Source organism: Opisthorchis viverrini (genome assembly GCF_000715545.1).
Source record: "Opisthorchis viverrini unplaced genomic scaffold opera_v5_46, whole genome shotgun sequence".
Lineage (NCBI taxonomy): Eukaryota > Metazoa > Platyhelminthes > Trematoda > Opisthorchiida > Opisthorchiidae > Opisthorchis > Opisthorchis viverrini.
In genome coordinates, this window is record NW_008751703.1 from 2,073,030 (window position 1) to 2,093,911 (window position 20,882).

At 40.5% G+C, this 20,882-nt stretch overlaps 1 protein-coding gene across 1 annotated transcript in view; it reads left to right on the forward strand.

Annotated features, from left to right (window-relative positions):
* Positions 1-20,882, forward strand: part of T265_03361 (hypothetical protein) — a gene marked incomplete at both ends in the record, with an annotated part of 152,748 nt that overhangs the window by 90,058 nt on the left and 41,808 nt on the right. Inside the window, 4 exons of the mRNA XM_009167822.1 lie at positions 960-1,124; positions 5,472-5,771; positions 10,314-10,434; positions 11,085-11,289. Of these exons, the coding sequence (XP_009166086.1) occupies positions 960-1,124; positions 5,472-5,771; positions 10,314-10,434; positions 11,085-11,289 (791 nt within the window). The remainder of the gene's footprint in view (positions 1-959; positions 1,125-5,471; positions 5,772-10,313; positions 10,435-11,084; positions 11,290-20,882) is intronic.

Sequence of the window (20,882 nt, forward strand, 5' to 3'; positions counted from 1 at the left end):
ATTTAACGTGTGGTGCTACAGCATCTGCAATACAATCAGCAACTGAATCTCTAAAGTGTTCTTCCACCGAGTACATCCTCATGATTTCACTGTACAAACTCTCTGTTGTGTTGATCAAGCGATTGACTTGATTGACGAATATAGTCCTAGGTTAATTGTATCTTCTTGGAAACGACGTGCATAGCACATTTGGATGAGTCGAAAACCCGAGAGCAGGACGTGCTTTAGCGCCTATATCAGCTTGTGGCCTTTTAGCTACAATCACGAAAAGATTTTCCAGAGCTGTGTGCCATGACCAGTCTTGTAATACCTCACAAAAAAAGCACTGCTCGCTAAGATAGATGAAAACTGCAGAGCCCACACTTTTTTAATCATTCAACACATAAATTTGTTACACAATTTTTATGCTGCATATCGTTCCCTGAATCATGGGACAATAATATGATGCCAAAAAATAAGTGACCGTTTTGAAATTCAGCCAACACATCCTCCAGCCCGCATTTACTCCAAAAATGCATTACACTTTAAAGATAGTTCGAGGTGTTCATGAAGTTTTACTGTCTTGGGTCGATGAGGAAGATGGAATAATCTTGGATTGTCATAACGCGAACCAATGTTGGCTAGCTTAGCGCAATGTAGTCAAAACAGTCATCCCAATGTTTGAGCAGAAAGTTTAGTAAAAACAAGGATATTTTGAAAATATCTGTCAGTCAAAAATTAGCCAACCGTGTATTTCATCTCACATAATGGAGTGGTTTATAGCAGAAGCTACCTCTGACTCTAAGATATTAGGTAGACGGTTGTAACATACATGCACCTAACAAATAAGCCGTCAGAATTTGAGCCCATGTTGAATTCCATTTCTAAACTCCCTGTGAAAAACCTGGATTGCTGGTATAATGCATCACAATCTGGGTGTGTATATCAATCAGAATTATGTGCTTTTTATTTCTTTTCAGATCTCATACATGGCCTTTTTGATACTGTTCAGCTACCTACTCTTAGTGGATTTCAAAATCCAGATTTCCGTTGTGGAGTATATTGTGATTGCATGGGTCGTCACCTTGCTCATCGAAGAGATAAAACAGGTGAGTTTCGATTCTTACTCGGTGCGGGACAAACTAGTATGCAACAAGAGCACAGTTTTTTGAAGTCAGTTAAGTTGGACTATTGACCCTCTATGAAACCAACTGAAGTTTAATTTTGGGAAAGCTTGCAGTTTTAAGTTCTACTGCTTCACTACATGCCAGTAACCTGGAATTTTTCCCACTAAGAGTTTCATAATTCTCTCCGTGAGGTTTCGCTACTTAACGGGTTGATTTGTCTGTTCTTAAATGCACTTCGCTGCCACTATATTTTCGTGGCATCACAATAATGATCACGAAATCATGAACATCAATCCAATAGGCTCTCTGCGTAGTCATGTTGCGGTCAATCCACCAACAACATGCGCGTTTTTAAACCATAAGTCTGAATGTTTTTTAGGAGTTTAACGACCGTTTGGATTTAGTAGTCTTATATAAATTCTCCGTTTCACGACAATTGCGACGCGTGTTGGTAACTTCCCCTTAGACTTTAACCTCGTTTAAAATGAGTCAACAAGAGGAAAATTGGCAGTGAATAAACATGAGTTGAACACAATCAGTTAGTCAGTGACTTGTGAAGGTGTGATTTCACTCAACGATATTTTTGCCAGCCTACACCCGGAACATGCTTAGCTGCTTTCCATGAACCTCGTCGACAGGAATCTGACATTTCAACTTCTTTAGCGTATGAGGTTCTACTACTATGAACGTAGTTCCATAAAAATGAGACCGATTGTTCATTAGCTATTTTGTATAAGATATTTCTGTTCACCTAACAACGTTTAAGTAAAAGGCCAACGTTTTTCGAAGATATGAACAAAGGCCTAAATAATGAATGTTGTGGGTATTGGCTGGATTTGTGGAGTTTGTGGTTATATCACTCCCGTTCAAACGATTCTTTTCCTGTCCTGACATGCTTTCTAGTTCCGTGGTTTTCAGATGTCCTGACAGGCAGGTCAGACGATCGATACAACAATTGCTGCATGATATCCCCCGAGTCTGTTGGCAATGTCAACTTGACCTGTGGTAGGCTTTTAAGCCTAATTATCAACATCTTGATGGATATTGATTGATTTGTACACTGGATCGCCATTAGACTAGTCGGGCGAACCAATAGCACCGCTGGCTCAAATGCTTGTTCAGGCGCATCCAGCTCGCCCTAGCGGAGTATTGAAAACACTCTCACCGCGCACGCCAGAGAACGTGGGTACAAACCCCAACAAGCCTAGGATATACACTGCTGGTAAGGTGTAATAAGGGCTAAACTCGAGTCTAGTTCTTCCTCACTTTGTTACGGAATCACCGAAATAATTCTGTCAGGATAAGTAGAGGATTTTTCAAACGAGACACTAACTGTAATTGAAAACATACTCCTCACGAAAATATCTATGAAAATTCTGTATAGAAAATGGCTGGTTCTGTTCCACCAGAGTGAACGAAAGGACCTTCTTGGTAATTCATCTTTAAACAGGTTGTCTTCGGTAGGATCCAGTCTATTACAGTCAATCTGAGTCACACATACTATATATATATACTATATATACTATATATACTGCATATACTATATACTATATATAATATATATACACATACCGCCCACTTGCAGATAACCAGTACTGGTAGTGTGACCCAGCAGCTCTAACATACCGAATTATTTTGGGATTGCGTTACGGCAAACGATGACTCGACTTGGCATCTCTGGCGGTGTGTAAGACTTTACTACTATATATTATAACGGTGTGAGAAAGGCCAGTAACTGGAGTTCCCTACACATTCCCGCCATCCATTTTTCGAAGGAAAGTTAATGGTATGCTGAGAGATACTGGCTAGACAAAACCGTTACAAATTACTATATGTGGTTTTATTGAAATTGGGAATTTTGCGGTCTAAGATTGCAACATAGTCCGGTGGAGGTTTCCATTGCCCGAAATCTAATGCCGTGACCATGAGTTTCTGATGACTTTAGGGAGTGAGTGGCTCAGCTACAAAAACCACCACTAATTTACTCATTGATATTCCTACGCCACCAGAATTATGCTTGAACATTACCTCCTTAGCCTTTATAGGGTCAGAAGTGGACAATTGACTTATGCAACTATTTATGCGGTTAAGAGAAAATCAAACTTCCTGCGGTTGGGTGGGGTCTAAGGGGTACACTTCGAGCATCAATCACCACTGACCTCAAGCCGCCTCTTAAACGAAACCTCGTCAATCCTTTGGTTTATCCTGAGTTGAGTGTAAATACACGTAATACATCAGTTTTGGAGAATGAGCCAAATATTTTGATACACTTAGACTATACGGGATGACGTAGACTATACGGGATCTTCTTATACTGCATCTTCGTTTAAAGTGTGCGAAAGTACTCATTCATTTTGAAAGCAACAGGGTCAAAGATACTAATCGGCTTTTGGCGGGGCTTTTCTGGTCTCACAACGGCGTACATCTTACTGGTCATTTTTATGCCTCACTGTAACTCTCTCATATGTGGTAAATTACTGACTGTAATCCTAGTAGTATTTTGTCCGTACTTTAATACCACTGCACGTGTTTTTCTCCCGCAGATCGCATGGGTAAGTAATCTTTCGCTAACCGACAATATATTTTATTGCATACTCCACATAAGCCGTTCGCGAATGTGCAATCAGTCAATTTCGGTTAACAGACGAATGACATGTTCTATTCTGCGACATCTGGTTTTTAACTCAATGTTTCAAAAACCGGTTTCAAAAACGGCCAGAAATCTAATTAGTGTTATCCTTTATTTCCCGTAAGAGCCTAACTAGCACAAGTGTGATAGGCAAGGTGAAAAACGGTTTACTACGTGCAGGTCCATCCGAGCAAATAGATGTAAAGTTGTTTCTGAGATGTAGAACGGCCACTGCAACACCCGAAACTCGGTAAAAAAAAATAAGTTCAATAAAGAGGATAACGTCCAAAATACAGCGGGTTAACAAAAACTTCATGATAACATTGACATTCTTCCTTAAAGAAATTGAAGAATGCGCACAACGTTTCCTACCTATTTAATATTTTGAGCCTGCTTTACTGTAGCATACAAGACGCGTTCTATTTACAGGATGAAATAAGCCTAAAAAAAGTATAAAGACGCATTGCAATGGTTTTCAAGTTACCAGTGTCTTCAAAACCAAAGTTAATTGATGTCTTTGCATTAACAAAAGTCACTGACCGACTCCGTCGACCTTCAGTCTGGTCCCTGGAACCATCTGCCAATCGGGCCAACAAAGTTTTCATCAATTTTAATCCTGTAGCACTTACACCGATTGTTTGTCTCCCGACGGCCTTAGTGAAATAGGTCAAGTCTTCGTCAACGTGTGAAGTCACCTTTGGTCAAAGTTCATTTTCACTTGTAACGGTATATGTCAGAGGCATAAACAGATAAGATTTGAGTGAGATTGGTCGCCGTTTTCCGAGCTAATTGGTGTCACTATAGTTGAATGACTGCTTTAGAAACCACTTCAGGGACAGATCGGATATTTTCAGTCTTCCATTATTTGATGCTGATTTTGGAGAACAATTGTGGATCACCGATCGAACAAAATATCTCTGAGGTCACCGATATCATTTTTTGTTTTCCTATGTGACTATAATAAAAAAAATGATAATATACAGGGAAATAGATCCTTACTGTTCTGCCAAACAAAAGTAAGTTGCATTCTTCCTGAGATACTCACTACTTATCCGGACAACGCTCGATGACCGGGCGCTTCCAATGTTACTTTGGACCAACAGCTATTGTATATGGAAGTTGTGAACCTTAACATTTTGAGAACCCATAATGGTGATGGGTATGAGAGAACCAGTGGAAAAGGAAGATCATACCTGCGTTCAGTCCGGAAAGGATGTCAACAAAATAGACTGTTGGAATTTTATTGAAATTTCATTGTTAACTAGGTGACTTGATCTCCTTGCCAAGTCTGGCAGTTACCCTAGCAAAAGTTTCGTCACCGATCGAGGACACGTTGACGCAAGCATGGCAACAAAAGCCAGCTGCGAGGCTCGACAGGCAGACTAACAACCATCCAGAACTAGATTGTGTTGCGGCAAAATACTTTTTAATGACATCACGACTGCTCTATTTATTACTCATTTCAAGTGACTGCATATAGGTGTATGTTAGTATAAGTGTGTTCGCAAATTTCCAATCTGCTCTGACCAACTAAAAACACTCTTCTTAATATGCTAACAAGAACCTTCCTTAGTGCATTAGCTACTAGCTACAAATGGATCAACCGTTGCCAGTAAGGTTATGATTTACTTGTTCTCAACTTTGGAAAGTGTCCATTTTCTGACGTCATTTACATACAATATAGAACCAGATCTTCCAGCAGGGCAGAAGTAAATGTTGTTTTTTCCTTTCCGTAGGCTGTCCTCTCAGGCATCAGCTTTCGCACTTATATATCAGATGGCTGGAATAAACTGGACTGTACAGGCTTGGGTCTTTTCATTATCGGGTTTGTCCTGCGGATGATTGTGTTGCTGCGCATTGGACATCGGCAACATTTGGATCCGATGCACGAACGTTTCTACATTGTTACCGACCTATACCTTGACCTTTCACGCATCAGCTTGGCCATCAGCTTGTTTGTGTTTTACATACGATTGATGTACACATTCAGTTTCAACATAGCCCTTGGCCCAAAGCTGATCATGATTGGAAAAATGGTGAGTCCAAACACGTTTTTTGCAATGTCAGAATCATCATGTCATCACGTCTTTAAATCCATAAAAACTACGAAAGGGTATCCCGAATCGATCCTGTATTATGGAGGATACTGATTCTCATGTTCATATTTTGATACAAAATGTGGATATATTGGGTAGCCGGACATCGTAACCAGACTGGCACATGTACTGGAAGAAAGTATCCATCATACCATACTTTTAGTGTCAAGACACAACTTCAGGTTTTCACACAGGTCTGCTTCGTGCAATTAATCGTTTACAGACGGATGCGCCTATTTTTTTAGGTCAATGTACTTCAGACAGCTGCATCTGCATCTCCAACGACATAAGTAACATGGCTAAGGAGATGGTGGCGTCCATTTATGAAATTCATTCATAAACACTGAATTTCCATTGTGAAATTTCTGGGGAATTAATAATGTGTACACTGACCATAAGTGACACATCTTGAATATCAAGGACGGCTTTTCCTGGAGAGCAAAGTCATTAAGCCGAAAGCTAGACCCTGTTCTCCGTACCTTCGTGTGTGCTGTTACTGAAGTACATCGTACGTGGGTTTCCACGTGCACTCTCTCTCCCGCAGTGTCCAAACTGTTCTAACTCCTTTGAACTCAGCTTGGAGACGGCATATCCTTAAGTGCATCTGAAACATGTGAATAAAATAAAATATCCGACCACTCGACGTGCCATCTCAGCAATTGTCAGAAAAATGAAACCCGATTGAAATGTAACTATCAACATGGATAACTTTTTATTTGAGCACGAATGAGTGTCAAATTAAATAGTTTTACACCACATATTCTCAAATGTGACAATTAAGTGTTCTCTGTTCAGTGTTGTCCCCAGTCTGCACCGGTTTTAACACGTGCATCGGTTTGAGGTCGCTACAAGGAACTCGTCGATCAGAAAAGGCTTCATAACATTGTTGAAAGCATAATAGTTCACGAGCGACAGATAGTTGCGATCTGTTCAAACAGCTTTTGCGGTGCACATGCACTGTTCGTTTTAGGGAGATTTGGAACAAATACGACGTGAGTTTACATCAATGCTAATTGAGGTAGACACTATCCACAGTTAACTTTTCCCAAGAAATCTAAGACGGAATCCAGTAGTGGCGACAGAATCTGTCCATTAGTGTTTCACCCGCTGAACACAACGGTTAGTTGAACTGAATTTTGTCCGGTTCCTGTTGGTTGAGTCCACGTGTTCCGCCATTTCACGTTATCGCACTTGATTACCAATACAACTTTTTGTATTTGTTTGTTTGTTTGTGTGTATTTCTTGCCCATTTGCATCTGGATTCATAACTCTTCGATCGTGAACTGCATATTTCCGTGAGATTATATTTCGGGTGGAGAAAATCCGATGATTGGACCCTTCGTCTTTGATTGCGGCACAAATTCTCCATCTCGTCACCCAGACCGACCCAACGATTTACTTTCCAAATCACAGAAACATGAAATAGCGACTTAAACTTGACATTAATCTGAAAATTACCGTGCTTTATTCACGTCGTCAGCTGTCACGAATGAGTGGATTAATCTGCCGTGTTTCGTAGACAGGCTGCTATCCGAGGAGAGATGGCAACAAAGGACGTTCACTTTCTATTTATTTCCTTTTCAGATTGTTTGTTTGATGCTGGTTTACCAGAAAATTGCAAAACTAACGAGGTTTTTGGTTCACTTTTGGTTTTTCAGTTAAAAATTCTAACTCCAGTGGCTGCAGAATTCCAGAAGTAATTTGATGTCATGTTTTGTTACAAATGCAATATTTATGTATTGCCATCTTACTCAGTACGCTCTTGCTCATCACATTTGACTCCAGAGACAAAACAGAAATTTTTTAATCAATAAATAGGCTGGCACATACAGCCATGGCAGTCCACAAACTGAAAACGACAGCGTCAGTACTCTAATTCTGAAGGTGAAGCTCACATGCTGTCAGACACCCAAAGTGGAAGAAGTGTTCTCGGTTAAACTTGACACATGTTTGACACTCGTTATTTGTGGATGCCGTAGGGAAAACTTTGCTTGCTACGTGTTATAGCTGACTCAGTCAGCAATCTGTTACTTCTTACTGATGTTCTCACTCCAGTGCCTTGTGCCGGAAAAATACTCACTGACAAGGAATACGACAGCTTTATAGCGAATAAATGGGTGCGGGTGCGAGTGCGATTGCGAAAGTACAACGGCCTTAAGCTATTTTATTGGAAGGCCACTGTCTGACCTTCGTCCAACGCTGTTTTGCGTTGTCTGGTTTTGATACAAGGGTGTCTCACACTTCATATTGGGGGGGGCGTTGTCTGACCTTGACCCAACGTTGTCTCATGCTCTCTGGCCTTGATTCAGGTGTCTGGTATACATCTGGTGGAGTTAAAGAAATCAGATATCAGGCATTCTGTGGTTACTTTCAGGAAACTGACCTTCCTGATACTGCGTGATCCATCAGATCCACGCTGTTTTGGTCTCAGAAACTCATACGTAATACGCGCTAACGTAAAAACGCAGCTATACTCTCATCTGAGGATTTTCTCTGGCTGATAACCATCTCCAGAAGACTTTTATTCAACACCACAGCAAATAATGTGATCACGGTAGAACGATGAAGAGTTTCATTGCCTGGTAAAAGGATTATTATATCTCAGTGAGTATTGTGCACATTTGTGGAAGAGTTCACTCATATTATCTCTGTGCTTCTTATGAAAAAAAACAAGTGTATAGCATGTCTTGAGTCTCAAACGTAAAATGATTCAGCTTTACAGGACACATTGCTAAAATGTTTCTTCCAAGGCCACCTATTGCTCATTAAATATGAGTGCCAAGCTAGGGATAGGAAACAGCCTCTCAATTCACATCACTCTTGACGCCGCCCTATACTAAATGTTTGAGTTATCCAGGTGGGCGATGAACGCTATTTTCTAACCAGATATACGGTGACCACACTGCTGATTAGATGCTATCGACCGGCGGTAACTGTTTCATTACTTTAATCAACGGTTTTGGGCGTGAATTTTCTGGAATTGAAAAGAGTGAACTATTAGGAATTCCGGGTTAAGTATAGATCAATTTTTGTCGTCTTTCAGCAAAAACGGATGTGAGGTTAGACTCGGACCATTTTGACCGTTCCAATTGGATTCCTCCAGATGCCATAACCGTTTTTGCTAACTATATGAATGGCTTATGGGTATTCAACACATGCTTTCCGAACAATGGCTTTTATCATCCTGAACATCAACTCAGCCTTCAATTTTACAGCAAGTTGCTTTTGTTGTGTAACGTAGAATGCTTAGTTTCAAAGAAATCTCATAATTTTTCATAAAAACTGGGTGCAAAATTAAGTCTACTTATGCTAGTATATTTTCCCTCAGAAAGGAAAAAATTCTCCCATGAAGGCCGGCACTAATTAGGCTCAGACAAGAAAATTACCGAATTCTACCTCCATGTGCTTTGAATGTATATTACTTTCTCTTTTCCAAAATTTGACTACATTTGCACAGAAAAACTTGTGTTGTTCTTTCTAAAAGTAACCACCGATCGATGGGGAGAGCTGCTCTAATATGAAGAAATTAGCTGTCACTAATGTTAGTTGTTGTTTTATTTATTGTATACCTTACATCAAATGTAGATTTGACTCCAAGACGTCGGGTTGCTCTCGAATTGGGACGACATATTTGTCCGAACAACTGTAGCAAATGAGTTGAGATTATTTAAGCAAATTGGTTTACAGTGAGAAATCGTCGTGCTGGTAAGAAAAACACCTACAGAACTCTAAAACCAACATGTAGCCTTTACAAGTAGGGACTGTGTTTTCACACTTCTGCCCATTTCTGTTTCGGATTACAGGTCTCTCATTTTAGATGACTTTTATCACTTGGTAGATGTTTTGACATTCGACGCATAGCTCAAATATATTCGATAGATAAAAGGGCCCATACGGTCATCTGTTAAACAGAACGGCTAAGATTAAAGTCAAAATGTTAGGACTTCTAACGTGATGCCTGAGGGGAAAATTCTTAGCAAAATCGACGTGGGAAGAGCATCCTTCATTACGTGACAATGTCCACAATGGAAATGTTTAATAAAGGAAATAACCCAAAAATTTTCATAGTTGGCTGCTACCCTTGAAATTTCTGGACAACCACTCGGTGGTTTAGTGACCTGCGTAGCACCCCAGAGACAAACTCATAATTCCTTGAGAAATAGCTCATTTGTCACCACAGTTACAAAATTTAATTCATGGCCCATATGTTCTTCAAATATTGAAAATAAACTCTGTCTCGTCGACAAATTTGCTTCTGTCTGTTTTGTCTGTCCCAAGACCTGTGTTTCAACAAAAGCCATCATTTCAGCAATGAATGGCACATGGTCTTCCATACAAAGTTGAATAGCATAAACTGTCTCCTTCTACCATTTCTATCTAAATGGTTTCATTTCTCGCGATGAGACTGGTGTGACTGGCGGTACATGAACACCCGTAGACTTATAAAAACTTTAACTTTCTTCCATATCCTCGAAATTCCAGGTAACGAACGACTTGATTCCGTTTATGATCATCTTAACGGTGATAATGGTCGGATACGCGGTTGCTGCACAATCGATTGCCTATCCGAATGGATTGTTTACCAAGGAAAATATGACACTAGGTGAGTTAAACTGGTCACTCACTGCTTGTGGGACAGTAGGGGGCAGTCAGAAAATTGTAGAGGCTTTGGAATATTTACCTTGATCGAATAGTGGGAATATGCCACATGCTCACACCCTTCTTGCAAGAACGCATCCAAGGACACGGAAGACCTTGCAATTAACGATTTCACGTGAATACTCATCAGGAACACTGCAGTTTTCCATCAACATGCACTCACACGAAGCTCTTCTTCAGACACCCTGACGAAATATTTAGCCGACTAAAAATTATCATTTACTTTGTAGCGTCTGCGTGGTTTTCACACTTGTTCCTATATTTTGCCCAAATATGATGAGTAGTTCGCATGAATTCGAACCAAAACTATTTTGTGTTGTGTACGCACGGTGGGAGGTTTGGATAGTGGCTCATGAAGAGATATAGTGTGGAATTGTTACATATCACGGTTTTGCAAGGTGCTACTACCTTGCTAACCCGCAAGATCACTGCTAACTGGAGAAACCAATGTTCCTCCACAATGTTTGTCCGAATGATCCAAATATTTCAGCACGAAGCACCACCGCTTCAACTATTATGCCATCGCTGCTAAACTATATCATAAATATGAATTTCGTGACTTTTCACTAATTCCCGAATTTCACTTGATTACAGGATGTGACGTCAAGCAGATGAACTTTAGCGACATCATTTTTGCCATGTACACGACTGCATATTTCCAAATGTTCGGTGATTTCAGTTTGGACGCACTTCAGGGAGAAGGTGAGTCAAACCTCTGTGTCAGAATTTACAAAAAAATCAGACACCGATTCATCTTGAAATGTTTCCATTGTTCATGCTCATGTGGTTTTCCTTATTCGTATGTGTTGCAGAAATGAGTCTTTTGCACCGAATGGGCATCAGTCGTGCTTTGAGCTTGCACGTATGACCTAAATTTGGCCCGCGTTAACCAAGTTTCAATCGCGCAACAATTTGCTGCGCGTCAGGCCTCATTTGCCTGTTCAGTGTGTAATTTTTCCGCAAAGTGACGTCACTTTATTCCTGCCACGGAAATCAGCCAATCATGACCAGCGCAGTCTATGGAAAACAACCATCATATGGAAGTGATGGGAGAAGCGCGGTTACAAATTTTCGTATTTATATGTCTCACACGACAAAAACCGCTCATTGCAGAGCTCGGTAGTAGCTAACTTAGAGCTTAGTACTAAACGATAAAGCTAATGTCACGGCCTATTGGTGCAAACAGAAGACTTGACGGAACGGAGCTAGTGTTCTTCCGTCCAACTGTTCAAACGCTCCTCCTGTCTACGGCCACGGTTTTCTTGCGTCTGTTTCTAAGATTTGGCACATAGTTGTAATCTGTCATGAACTTTTATCCTCAAGGCTGTTGTCTCAGTTTTTTCGAAGTTTTTTGCCCTCTATTCGACCACCAGATTTAAGTGTGTGAGTGTTCTGCTGAGATAGATGTGTGGAGGTACTGATCAAACTAGCAAATACAATAAGGGTGAATATTGGTTGAAGAACAGAACGAATAACTCCACCTATATTTCTGTTAAAGATTTCGAAAAGTAAGCATTTCGTAATCCTTCAAACTGAAGAAAGCTTGAGTACCTTCAGAAAAAATCCCCGTAAATAACTACTATACTGGTGTATTGCTTGATTAGCCAGTTTCTCATAGTTCGTATACAAATGCGCATTTTGCAAAACCCAGTGCTACCGCTTTTTGCCTACTTGAAATAAAACTATTCTTCTCTTCATCTTACAGCGGCGCAAGATAATCCCAGATGTAGCTTAGCATTCCATCTGAAGTACTATCTGTCTTGTGCTACGAATCTACTTTCTTCTTTAAGAAACTGAAAAATGACCAGTATAAGATACCTACAAAGCAGCGGTTTTAATTCATTTTAAGCTGCATAAGTGTAACAAAAAATTCCAAAATCGTCGCTTGTTTCCAATTATCGCATGAAGAAAAATGAGTTTTAATTTAAGAGGAAGCATGCAAATTTTTAGTCAAAACACTGGGGGCGAAAACGTTGAAGTCCTCGATCGACAGTTTGGAAAGTAATTTCGTTCCGTGGGCATCAAACACGTGAAACCCATGTTTACAAATTAATGGACAGGATAATTTGATTCATTTTATTTATTTATCCTCTTAGCAAGCGCTGCCTGTGGCGTTGCAGTTTTTATTTTGTGCTCAACCTTTTAGAAAGGATTTATTGTTATTCATTCCGGTTCTGTCTGTGCGACAGAGTTCAAAAAATAATTTAGAATACTAACTGTCTTGTGATAACGCATTTTCCGCTTGGGTTTCGTAAGCTTCCGGAGTAATTTGCAAGAGTTTTGGTGTCAACGTTAGTTTTGAAACCGGGTGATATCTCAGCATCAGTTTCTTCAGTTAATCGCATGACAACCATTAGTAAAATAGCCGTAGGACGATTTGCGGAGTTTGATTTCTCATCGACAATTAGACTGCATTCATCGTGAATCTTTCCAGACACAATTAGCAAATTTTCGGTCGGGAACTTAAACCGAAAATTAAATGTACCTAATCAAACAAATGGGATCCCAACTTCTTGGTTTCGTTTAAAGAGGGCGAAGTTTTCACTCGCAATTTTACAATTTCAAGATGAAGTCCCTGTGCTATTTATAGGATTTTACAAGAGACAACACCAGGAGTCGTGCTGTATCAGTGGAAAACCTAATCATGAATGTCAGTCGGTATATTGTATTGGTCATGCTTGCGATCACAATCTCTGATTCTGTGCCATCGTGTTTACTGTGCACTGTATTGGTGTACAATTCACCTGTGCACAAAGTTGGTGTGATAACATACAACTGGACCGTCCACATTCCAAATAACTGGCAAATGTGGAATACTTCAATGAGTCGAAGGTCCTCCTGCCTTATATTTTTCTGTTTTTTCCCGATTAAAGCTGTCCTCACCTAAAGATTATTAGGGCAACCCTGACGGTACCACGAGCGTCAGTTGACGTATTTGGTTATTTTCAATCGCATCTGGCTACCAAGAGAAATTCATGACCGAAGGAAGTTTTTCACATTGTCTTAGCAAGGCTTGACGTTGGTATGCGAATCGAGCTAACAAATGTTGAATTTAGCAAAAACACTGTGAAAAGAAGGACGCCAAGCATGGACTTAAACAAATGCTGATCGTAATGTACTAAGAAGCAGGCTGACAAAGGAATTCTTCCCTACCCAACACTGAACTCCTGCATATTTACATATATTATCAATAGATGCCTCCAACTGCCAGACGAAGAGCCAGAATATAGAGGAATTTCGTGATTTAATGTTTGGGAAAGATTTTTAGTTAATTCAGTCTTACGATATTGGGTCACCAATGTCCAGAGCCGAAGCAATCACTAACTACGGTGTGTTTACACGCAGGATAACAGCCGTAAGTGTTCTTTTAATGCATATTTCTACAATCTTTTGCTTTTAACTCGGCCTGAATCCTAGAATGAGACAAAGCCATCAGAAACTTCAGTCAGCTTACCCGAAAATAAGCAATTAGGCCATTCTCCAAGGTGTTTGGACGTCACCAAACATATAGCTGACTTTGGTACAAGAAGAGTTAATATCTGAGACTCCGGTTGTTCAGCAGAAAAACTACTAGATCCAACCACTTGACAAATGCAAATTCAAAGTTTGCCTAACATTAGAGCCGGCTAGCCCACTGATGTTCGTAAAGAATGAACAGCGCAAGGAATGGGGCAGTGCGTGCAGCATTGTCCTACCTAGTGCGCTGAGTTTGGTCTTGCGCAGCAATATTATGTCTTAGAAGGTAAGCCTGATCAAACCATTTATTTCGTAACAACACATTACAGGCAACAAGTCCGACGTTGCTTCAATACTGCACCAGATCATGAAGTCCGGATTTCAACAAATGTCTGGTGGAACTATGAAAAGGGGCAATTTATTTGGCCTCATCAGGATTACAAAACGGTGAAAAGTTTTATTGAAGAGAATCTTTTGAATTATCCCAACATTGTTGTACTGGGGTAGAACAGGGCGTCAGAAAAGGCCCTCCTACACAGTGGTCTTCTGTTTTTGTAGTTTTCTTCCTTTCAGGCAATTAGTCCCCTGGTTGTCGTTAGGTTTCTCGGTTTTCCATGTAGCTCAGAGTCCCGTGACTGTGTAGTTCTTTTGTCTGTAACGGCTGACAGATGGGGTCAATGTCGATGCGTTCACTGACCGCCTGTTGAGGTTCCCGATGCGGAACTTAGAGTGACGCGTAGGTTAGGCAATCCCTAATATCGAAAGGAAGAATCGGATTCGTAATTCTACGGAACTATTTGCACAAGGGCAAGCAAATGGTGTACAACAAACCTCAATTGTTCACGTTCGTAGCGTTCACAAGTTCACAGGTCTGTCACTGACTGGCACAGTGCAACGTCGCCTGCACACCAAACAACGGCGAGCGGAACGATTGCTCGGTAGCGTGGGTTACGGTCGTCCCTTTCGACGACGGTTTCGTGATTCTCGTTGGACATGCGATCACGCGGAACCCATGAGAAAACAAGACAAGACAGGCTCAGCAAACGGGACGTGAACGCACATGGGTAAGTAGGTTAGCAGCGCACGTTCACACACAGACACACATGCCAATACACAAGTGTCGGAAAGGACGGCCTCTGGGGCAAGGTGAGTGGCGGGTGCGGATAAGCAAAACAACTGGAGATCAAAAGTACATAGGCGGAGTAAGCGAATGAATGGGGGAATTATCATAAGGTCAAGTTAGATTCAACACCGACTTTTGTGTGAAGTAACTCGCCTCGGTATACTCCTGCTTCCGTTTTGTTCTTGCGTGAGCAAGTATTTGGAGGATGCCACCATTGAACTTGTGTCCTCTGTCTTCGTGTATTGAGACAAATGGTATTGGGTCATGTCTTCTACTGGCAAGCCTGTGTTCGTGTATTCTGGTAGCAAGTTTTCTTCCAGTTAGACCAACATAGTGTTTGAATCAACCAATCAAGGGAACAAATCCAGACCTTAAAGCAAGGAGAAAACGATCGAATCACAACTGAACAGTCACATACAGAAATGTCCAATTGAATACGCCCAACGAACCAACCAGACACAAGAGATTGAGACCAACTCACATTCAGAATTGTCCCATCAAACTACGCGGAGATCGCCTTCAGAGCAACCGGCTGCTAGTTAGGAGCTATATAGGCACAGGCAGAAGAGGAGGAATTCACCCACTCAACCCCGCACTGACGATGTCACCTCGACTGGTGATGAAACTTGTGCAATCCAACTGCCAAGCTCGGCGAACAGGACAGGTCAACAACAGCACACCCGAGCTACCTATATTCCACAACATTGCCACTAAGAATTGTGTTTACCTCGAGCGATGATCCTTAGAATCGAATTAATTTTGACTCTGTGTTCAAGATTTAAATGGTGATATTCCTTGTGATGAATTTCGTTTCTGGGGAGGTTGTCTTCCACTTACAGTGTTCCCACGTGGCAGATATATGATGAGGCTTCACTATAACAAATAAAGACTCATCCGCCGACCTGTTCGAACAGCTGAATATTAACACGATTCAAATTCAGTGGCAACGGGAACTGAACAGTAAGCGGGTCATCCTGTGTCCTGTGACCCCACTCTGTTAACCAAAGCTGCGAGACTGACCCACATATGTCCATCTGATGAGTCTCAGTCGAAGCGAAAATCTTCATGTGGCTCAGGTTTGAACAACACCGTTGATATATCAGTCACGGCTCTTTATGGATCTTCAAATCAATATTTATTTGACCAGTAAATGTTAAGCAAATACTTTTTGGGAACCGGAATTTGTTTATTTTTATAAGCATCACGTCCCGTCATTGTCTTTAGGGGTGACGAAATTCCTTAGCCTATCGGAATCACACAAATAAAATGTCACATATACATTCTTGCGATAGGCCAGCGTTCAAGTCCCTGAATGGTTCCTAATGAACCCATGTTTTTGAGAGTTATCCATTCCCACGAACATAGAATTCGGACTTATCATACCTTTAGCTTTAATTTATTTCCAAAACCAATCAAGCCTAAACATACATGCCACTTATTTATTCTTTCCATTTTCAATTCCTCTTAAAACTGTTTCCGTTCAAGACAGCCTTTGTGATTGAAAAGGGGTTCTGCTGATAAGAAAAAGAATTCATCATCCGTTTTTTGCTCGCCCTACGCTCATCTGAGCATACAACATGAAATTCGTGGGTGGAATTACGATTCAGATGGCACCATGAATCAGTTTTCACACGACTAAACGGGACTTGTTTTCGTGTGCTAAGGGCCAAGGTTTCGGGAGCGTGTGTCAACCCATATCAAAAGATGTCAACACAGAAGTGCTCAAACTGGTCTGTTTGATGTTAGATGCCTATGAAACACAGCTGATTATTTAAGTTTCCCATAGTGTGCGAACTTTGAACTTTCCGAAAACCTAACAATGTTCTTGTTGTATCTCTTCACCTGCCCTGACGCTACTGGGTTATAGTCAGAAGACAAGAAGACGACGAGAAGGAACTGTGTATTAACGCAATTACAAACCTCAATATATATGATTCAATTGTCACCGTATTCGATGGTCGATCCACTGTCAACCAACCAGTGTCTCCTGCACGCCCACACCGGTTCTCGGGCGGTTGTTCCTTTGTCTCGGTTGATCATAGATGGCCGTCTGTGCGCTTGTGTACGGGGTGTCTTGGCCATGGAGTGGGTGTGAACTTTCAGTGTCCCTTTTTGACCTTTCTCCGGCACATGATGAAATCGGACGATATTCAGACGCACAGGCGTAATCTCATGGCTCTGTTTCACATACTTGTTCCGCTGCGCAGTAGACTGATGCGCATCCGTATTAGTTCTATATCCGCTGTACTAGATATCTAACCACGTATAAGTCATTTCAAGGTTACTCTTCAATAAAAAATTTTCACCATTTTGAATCGTTTGCTAGGTAGAGCCTTCACCTTAATTAGAACTATTCAGTCCGTTATACACTGGACGATATACTGTCCGTCGTAAGAATAAACGCAACATGTTCTCGTTTCAATTTTACTCCATATTCCTTTTTTGACAAGTTATTGTTTACCAATGAAGAGCTCTAGTGTACTTGTTTCGAGCTTCAAAAAAGTAATCCTTCCTATCGTCGGTGTTCTCACTTTTCATTCATTTAAACAGATCGAACCTGTCAGAATAACATGTGTCCAACGAAAACTTCAAGATGGCTTGTTCCGATCATGCTAGGGTTCTACGTGTTGCTCACCAACATCCTCATGTTCAACTTACTTATTGCTATGTTCTCGTAAGTTATATTTTCCTCCAGTTCGTTCCATATCCACATAGAAGTGTTTTGTCATCGGTCCAGTTTTTCTGCGTGTCCTTGCCTAGATATTCCGTTTGTATCTGATGTTGTTCGGATTCACCCAAACAGTCATTCTTGGGGTGAAGAAACAGGTATGAAAAGCAAGTGATAAGTATCTTCCAAACTCTCGTACCATATGTGCAAAATTCAGAGTATAAGCCAAAACATCGTTTAAATTTACCTTCATGAATATTCACGGTAAATTTACTGCTGAATGCTGTCAAGCTAGCAACATCCCTTCTGACCGCTCTCGAGTAAATTTCAAAGTGTTTTTACAGTAGTTAAGCAGAATATATTGGATTAGTGTGATAGAATGCGCAGTAGATGCGCATCCGTATTAGTTCTATATCCGCTGTACTAGATATCTAACCACGTATAAGTCATTTCAAGGTTACTCTTCAATAAAAAATTTTCACCATTTTGAATCGTTTGCTAGGTAGAGCCTTCACCTTAATTAGAACTATTCAGTCCGTTATACACTGGACGATATACTGTCCGTCGTAAGAATAAACGCAACATGTTCTCGTTTCAATTTTACTCCATATTCCTTTTTTGACAAGTTATTGTTTACCAATGAAGAGCTCTAGTGTACTTGTTTCGAGCTTCAAAAAAGTAATCCTTCCTATCGTCGGTGTTCTCACTTTTCATTCATTTAAACAGATCGAACCTGTCAGAATAACATGTGTCCAACGAAAACTTCAAGATGGCTTGTTCCGATCATGCTAGGGTTCTACGTGTTGCTCACCAACATCCTCATGTTCAACTTACTTATTGCTATGTTCTCGTAAGTTATATTTTCCTCCAGTTCGTTCCATATCCACATAGAAGTGTTTTGTCATCGGTCCAGTTTTTCTGCGTGTCCTTGCCTAGATATTCCGTTTGTATCTGATGTTGTTCGGATTCACCCAAACAGTCATTCTTGGGGTGAAGAAACAGGTATGAAAAGCAAGTGATAAGTATCTTCCAAACTCTCGTACCATATGTGCAAAATTCAGAGTATAAGCCAAAACATCGTTTAAATTTACCTTCATGAATATTCACGGTAAATTTACTGCTGAATGCTGTCAAGCTAGCAACATCCCTTCTGACCGCTCTCGAGTAAATTTCAAAGTGTTTTTACAGTAGTTAAGCAGAATATATTGGATTAGTGTGATAGAACGTTTATCGTCAATAGATCATACAATAGCTTATCGACTACGTTGGTCCAAAAGGCAGTACTGGGAGTGTGATCCTCTTCGTTTCGTTTCAAGTTGCTTGATTAAATGTTTTGTGAGAAGCCTTTTTCCTACGATTATGCTTACTCTACTGTCTGACCGCTACCATGAGCCACAGAGGCTCGGTAGAAAGCCTTTCTTTTAACCTTTAATACCTCATTTTCTCATAAACTAAAAGACATAATCTATAGCATCCGGATATCTCACACTACTCATAGGGTTTCAAGCAACCCTGTGAGTAGTATTTTATGTCTAGAAAGTGTATTGCAATAATTCAAATATCGTACTAAATGAAACAGTAGGTGGTCTGGTGGAGAACCTCCATTCGAAAAAGACCGTTTAAGAGAGACTTTTGACTAACTATATTTGAGTCTCCCATTAGAACCAAACGCGCATGCAAATGGCAGTAGTTAAAAAAAATTTAGGTTAATCTAGGTTACTCAAAGTGGCTCGCATTGTTTCAAAACGAGCTTCCTTATGAAAAGCGATGGACTTTAATTTTAGTGTACAAAAGAAGAAGAAACCGCAAACGCATGGCAATCGAAATATTCATATTTATGGGTATTTGTGTAGGTAGAATTTGTACAATTATAGCTGAGTATCAGGTTAGCCGTCCGTTTTTCGAACGTACGTGATCTCTAACCACCAGTATGAATTGTCTTCAACAAACACTGTTACTATGCCACTCAATATATACACTTATTAATGCCCTAGATTCTGGAGAACAAAGAAAACTGGTGAAGAATGTCTGAAATCGAGATAAGGATCAAACGTACTGACTGGACACCACCCCATGAAAAAGTTTCATTGGGACGCCACCACCGCATTGATGATTGAATTTAGTTTGGAAAATAAAAGCGCGAGATATGAATCACTTACAGAATTACGGGAGAAAGTTATGACCGACTGACAGCTATTTCCGTAGACATCTTCCAGTTGATGGATAATGAGAATTGTCAGGTAATCCTTCGGTTTCAAAGATCCACATTAAATCAGTAGGTAGGTCTTGGGAAAAACAATTTAAAGGATGCAACATTGTTATGGGGGGAATCTAAACGAGATGGAAAGGAGTGTAGTTTATACAAATGCTGTTTAAGAGCGTTTTGCAGCTTCTCCAGAACCACAGCAATTTGCATTTGGCTGAAGGAAAGCATTTCCCAGATCACCCCCCTCAGGACTATGCCCAGCTTCAGTCAATCAATTTGTTTCTAAAATCATCCTACGTCTTTGTACAGTAGATTTCGTCCTGACTCGATGACGTGCTACCACACATCCACCTCGCACAGAGGTCATCTCTCCGATGAGGCTAAATGCTCATTTTTCACTGAAGGATAATGGATTTCATCACTTGATAGATCTTCATTTGGAATTGCGGAAATAGTTAAACACGGAAACGTCTATGAAAATATTAATGGGTTCGTTTTCTGTTCTTCTGGTATTTAAAGACATTTATGTATGTTGGACTCCGAATACATCTGTACTAGTTTAAAGCAAGAAGCAGCTGATTCCACACACGAAAAGTTGGTGTACTCTTGTACACTCTCTTCTGTTACTCTGGTAAACAGAAGGTGAACATTAATCTGCGTTGTGTTACGTTGTTTCATTTTTTCATTCGATAACTGGTCCTTTAGGTAACGCCTGTGTAAGAAAATACACAGCCTGTTCATTTTTTTGTTTTGTAATGTCCTGTATTCCTATGCAGTAAGAGGAAACTCACTAAGGTTGCCTACTCACCAACACATTCAAAAGTATGCGCCCTTCAAGATGCTGGTGTTTGAAATCTCTACGAAGTCATTCATAAGGCGTACCATACAGCAAGGAAGGTAACAGCTGCTTTGCGCGCTAATGCATTCAATTTATAGTTC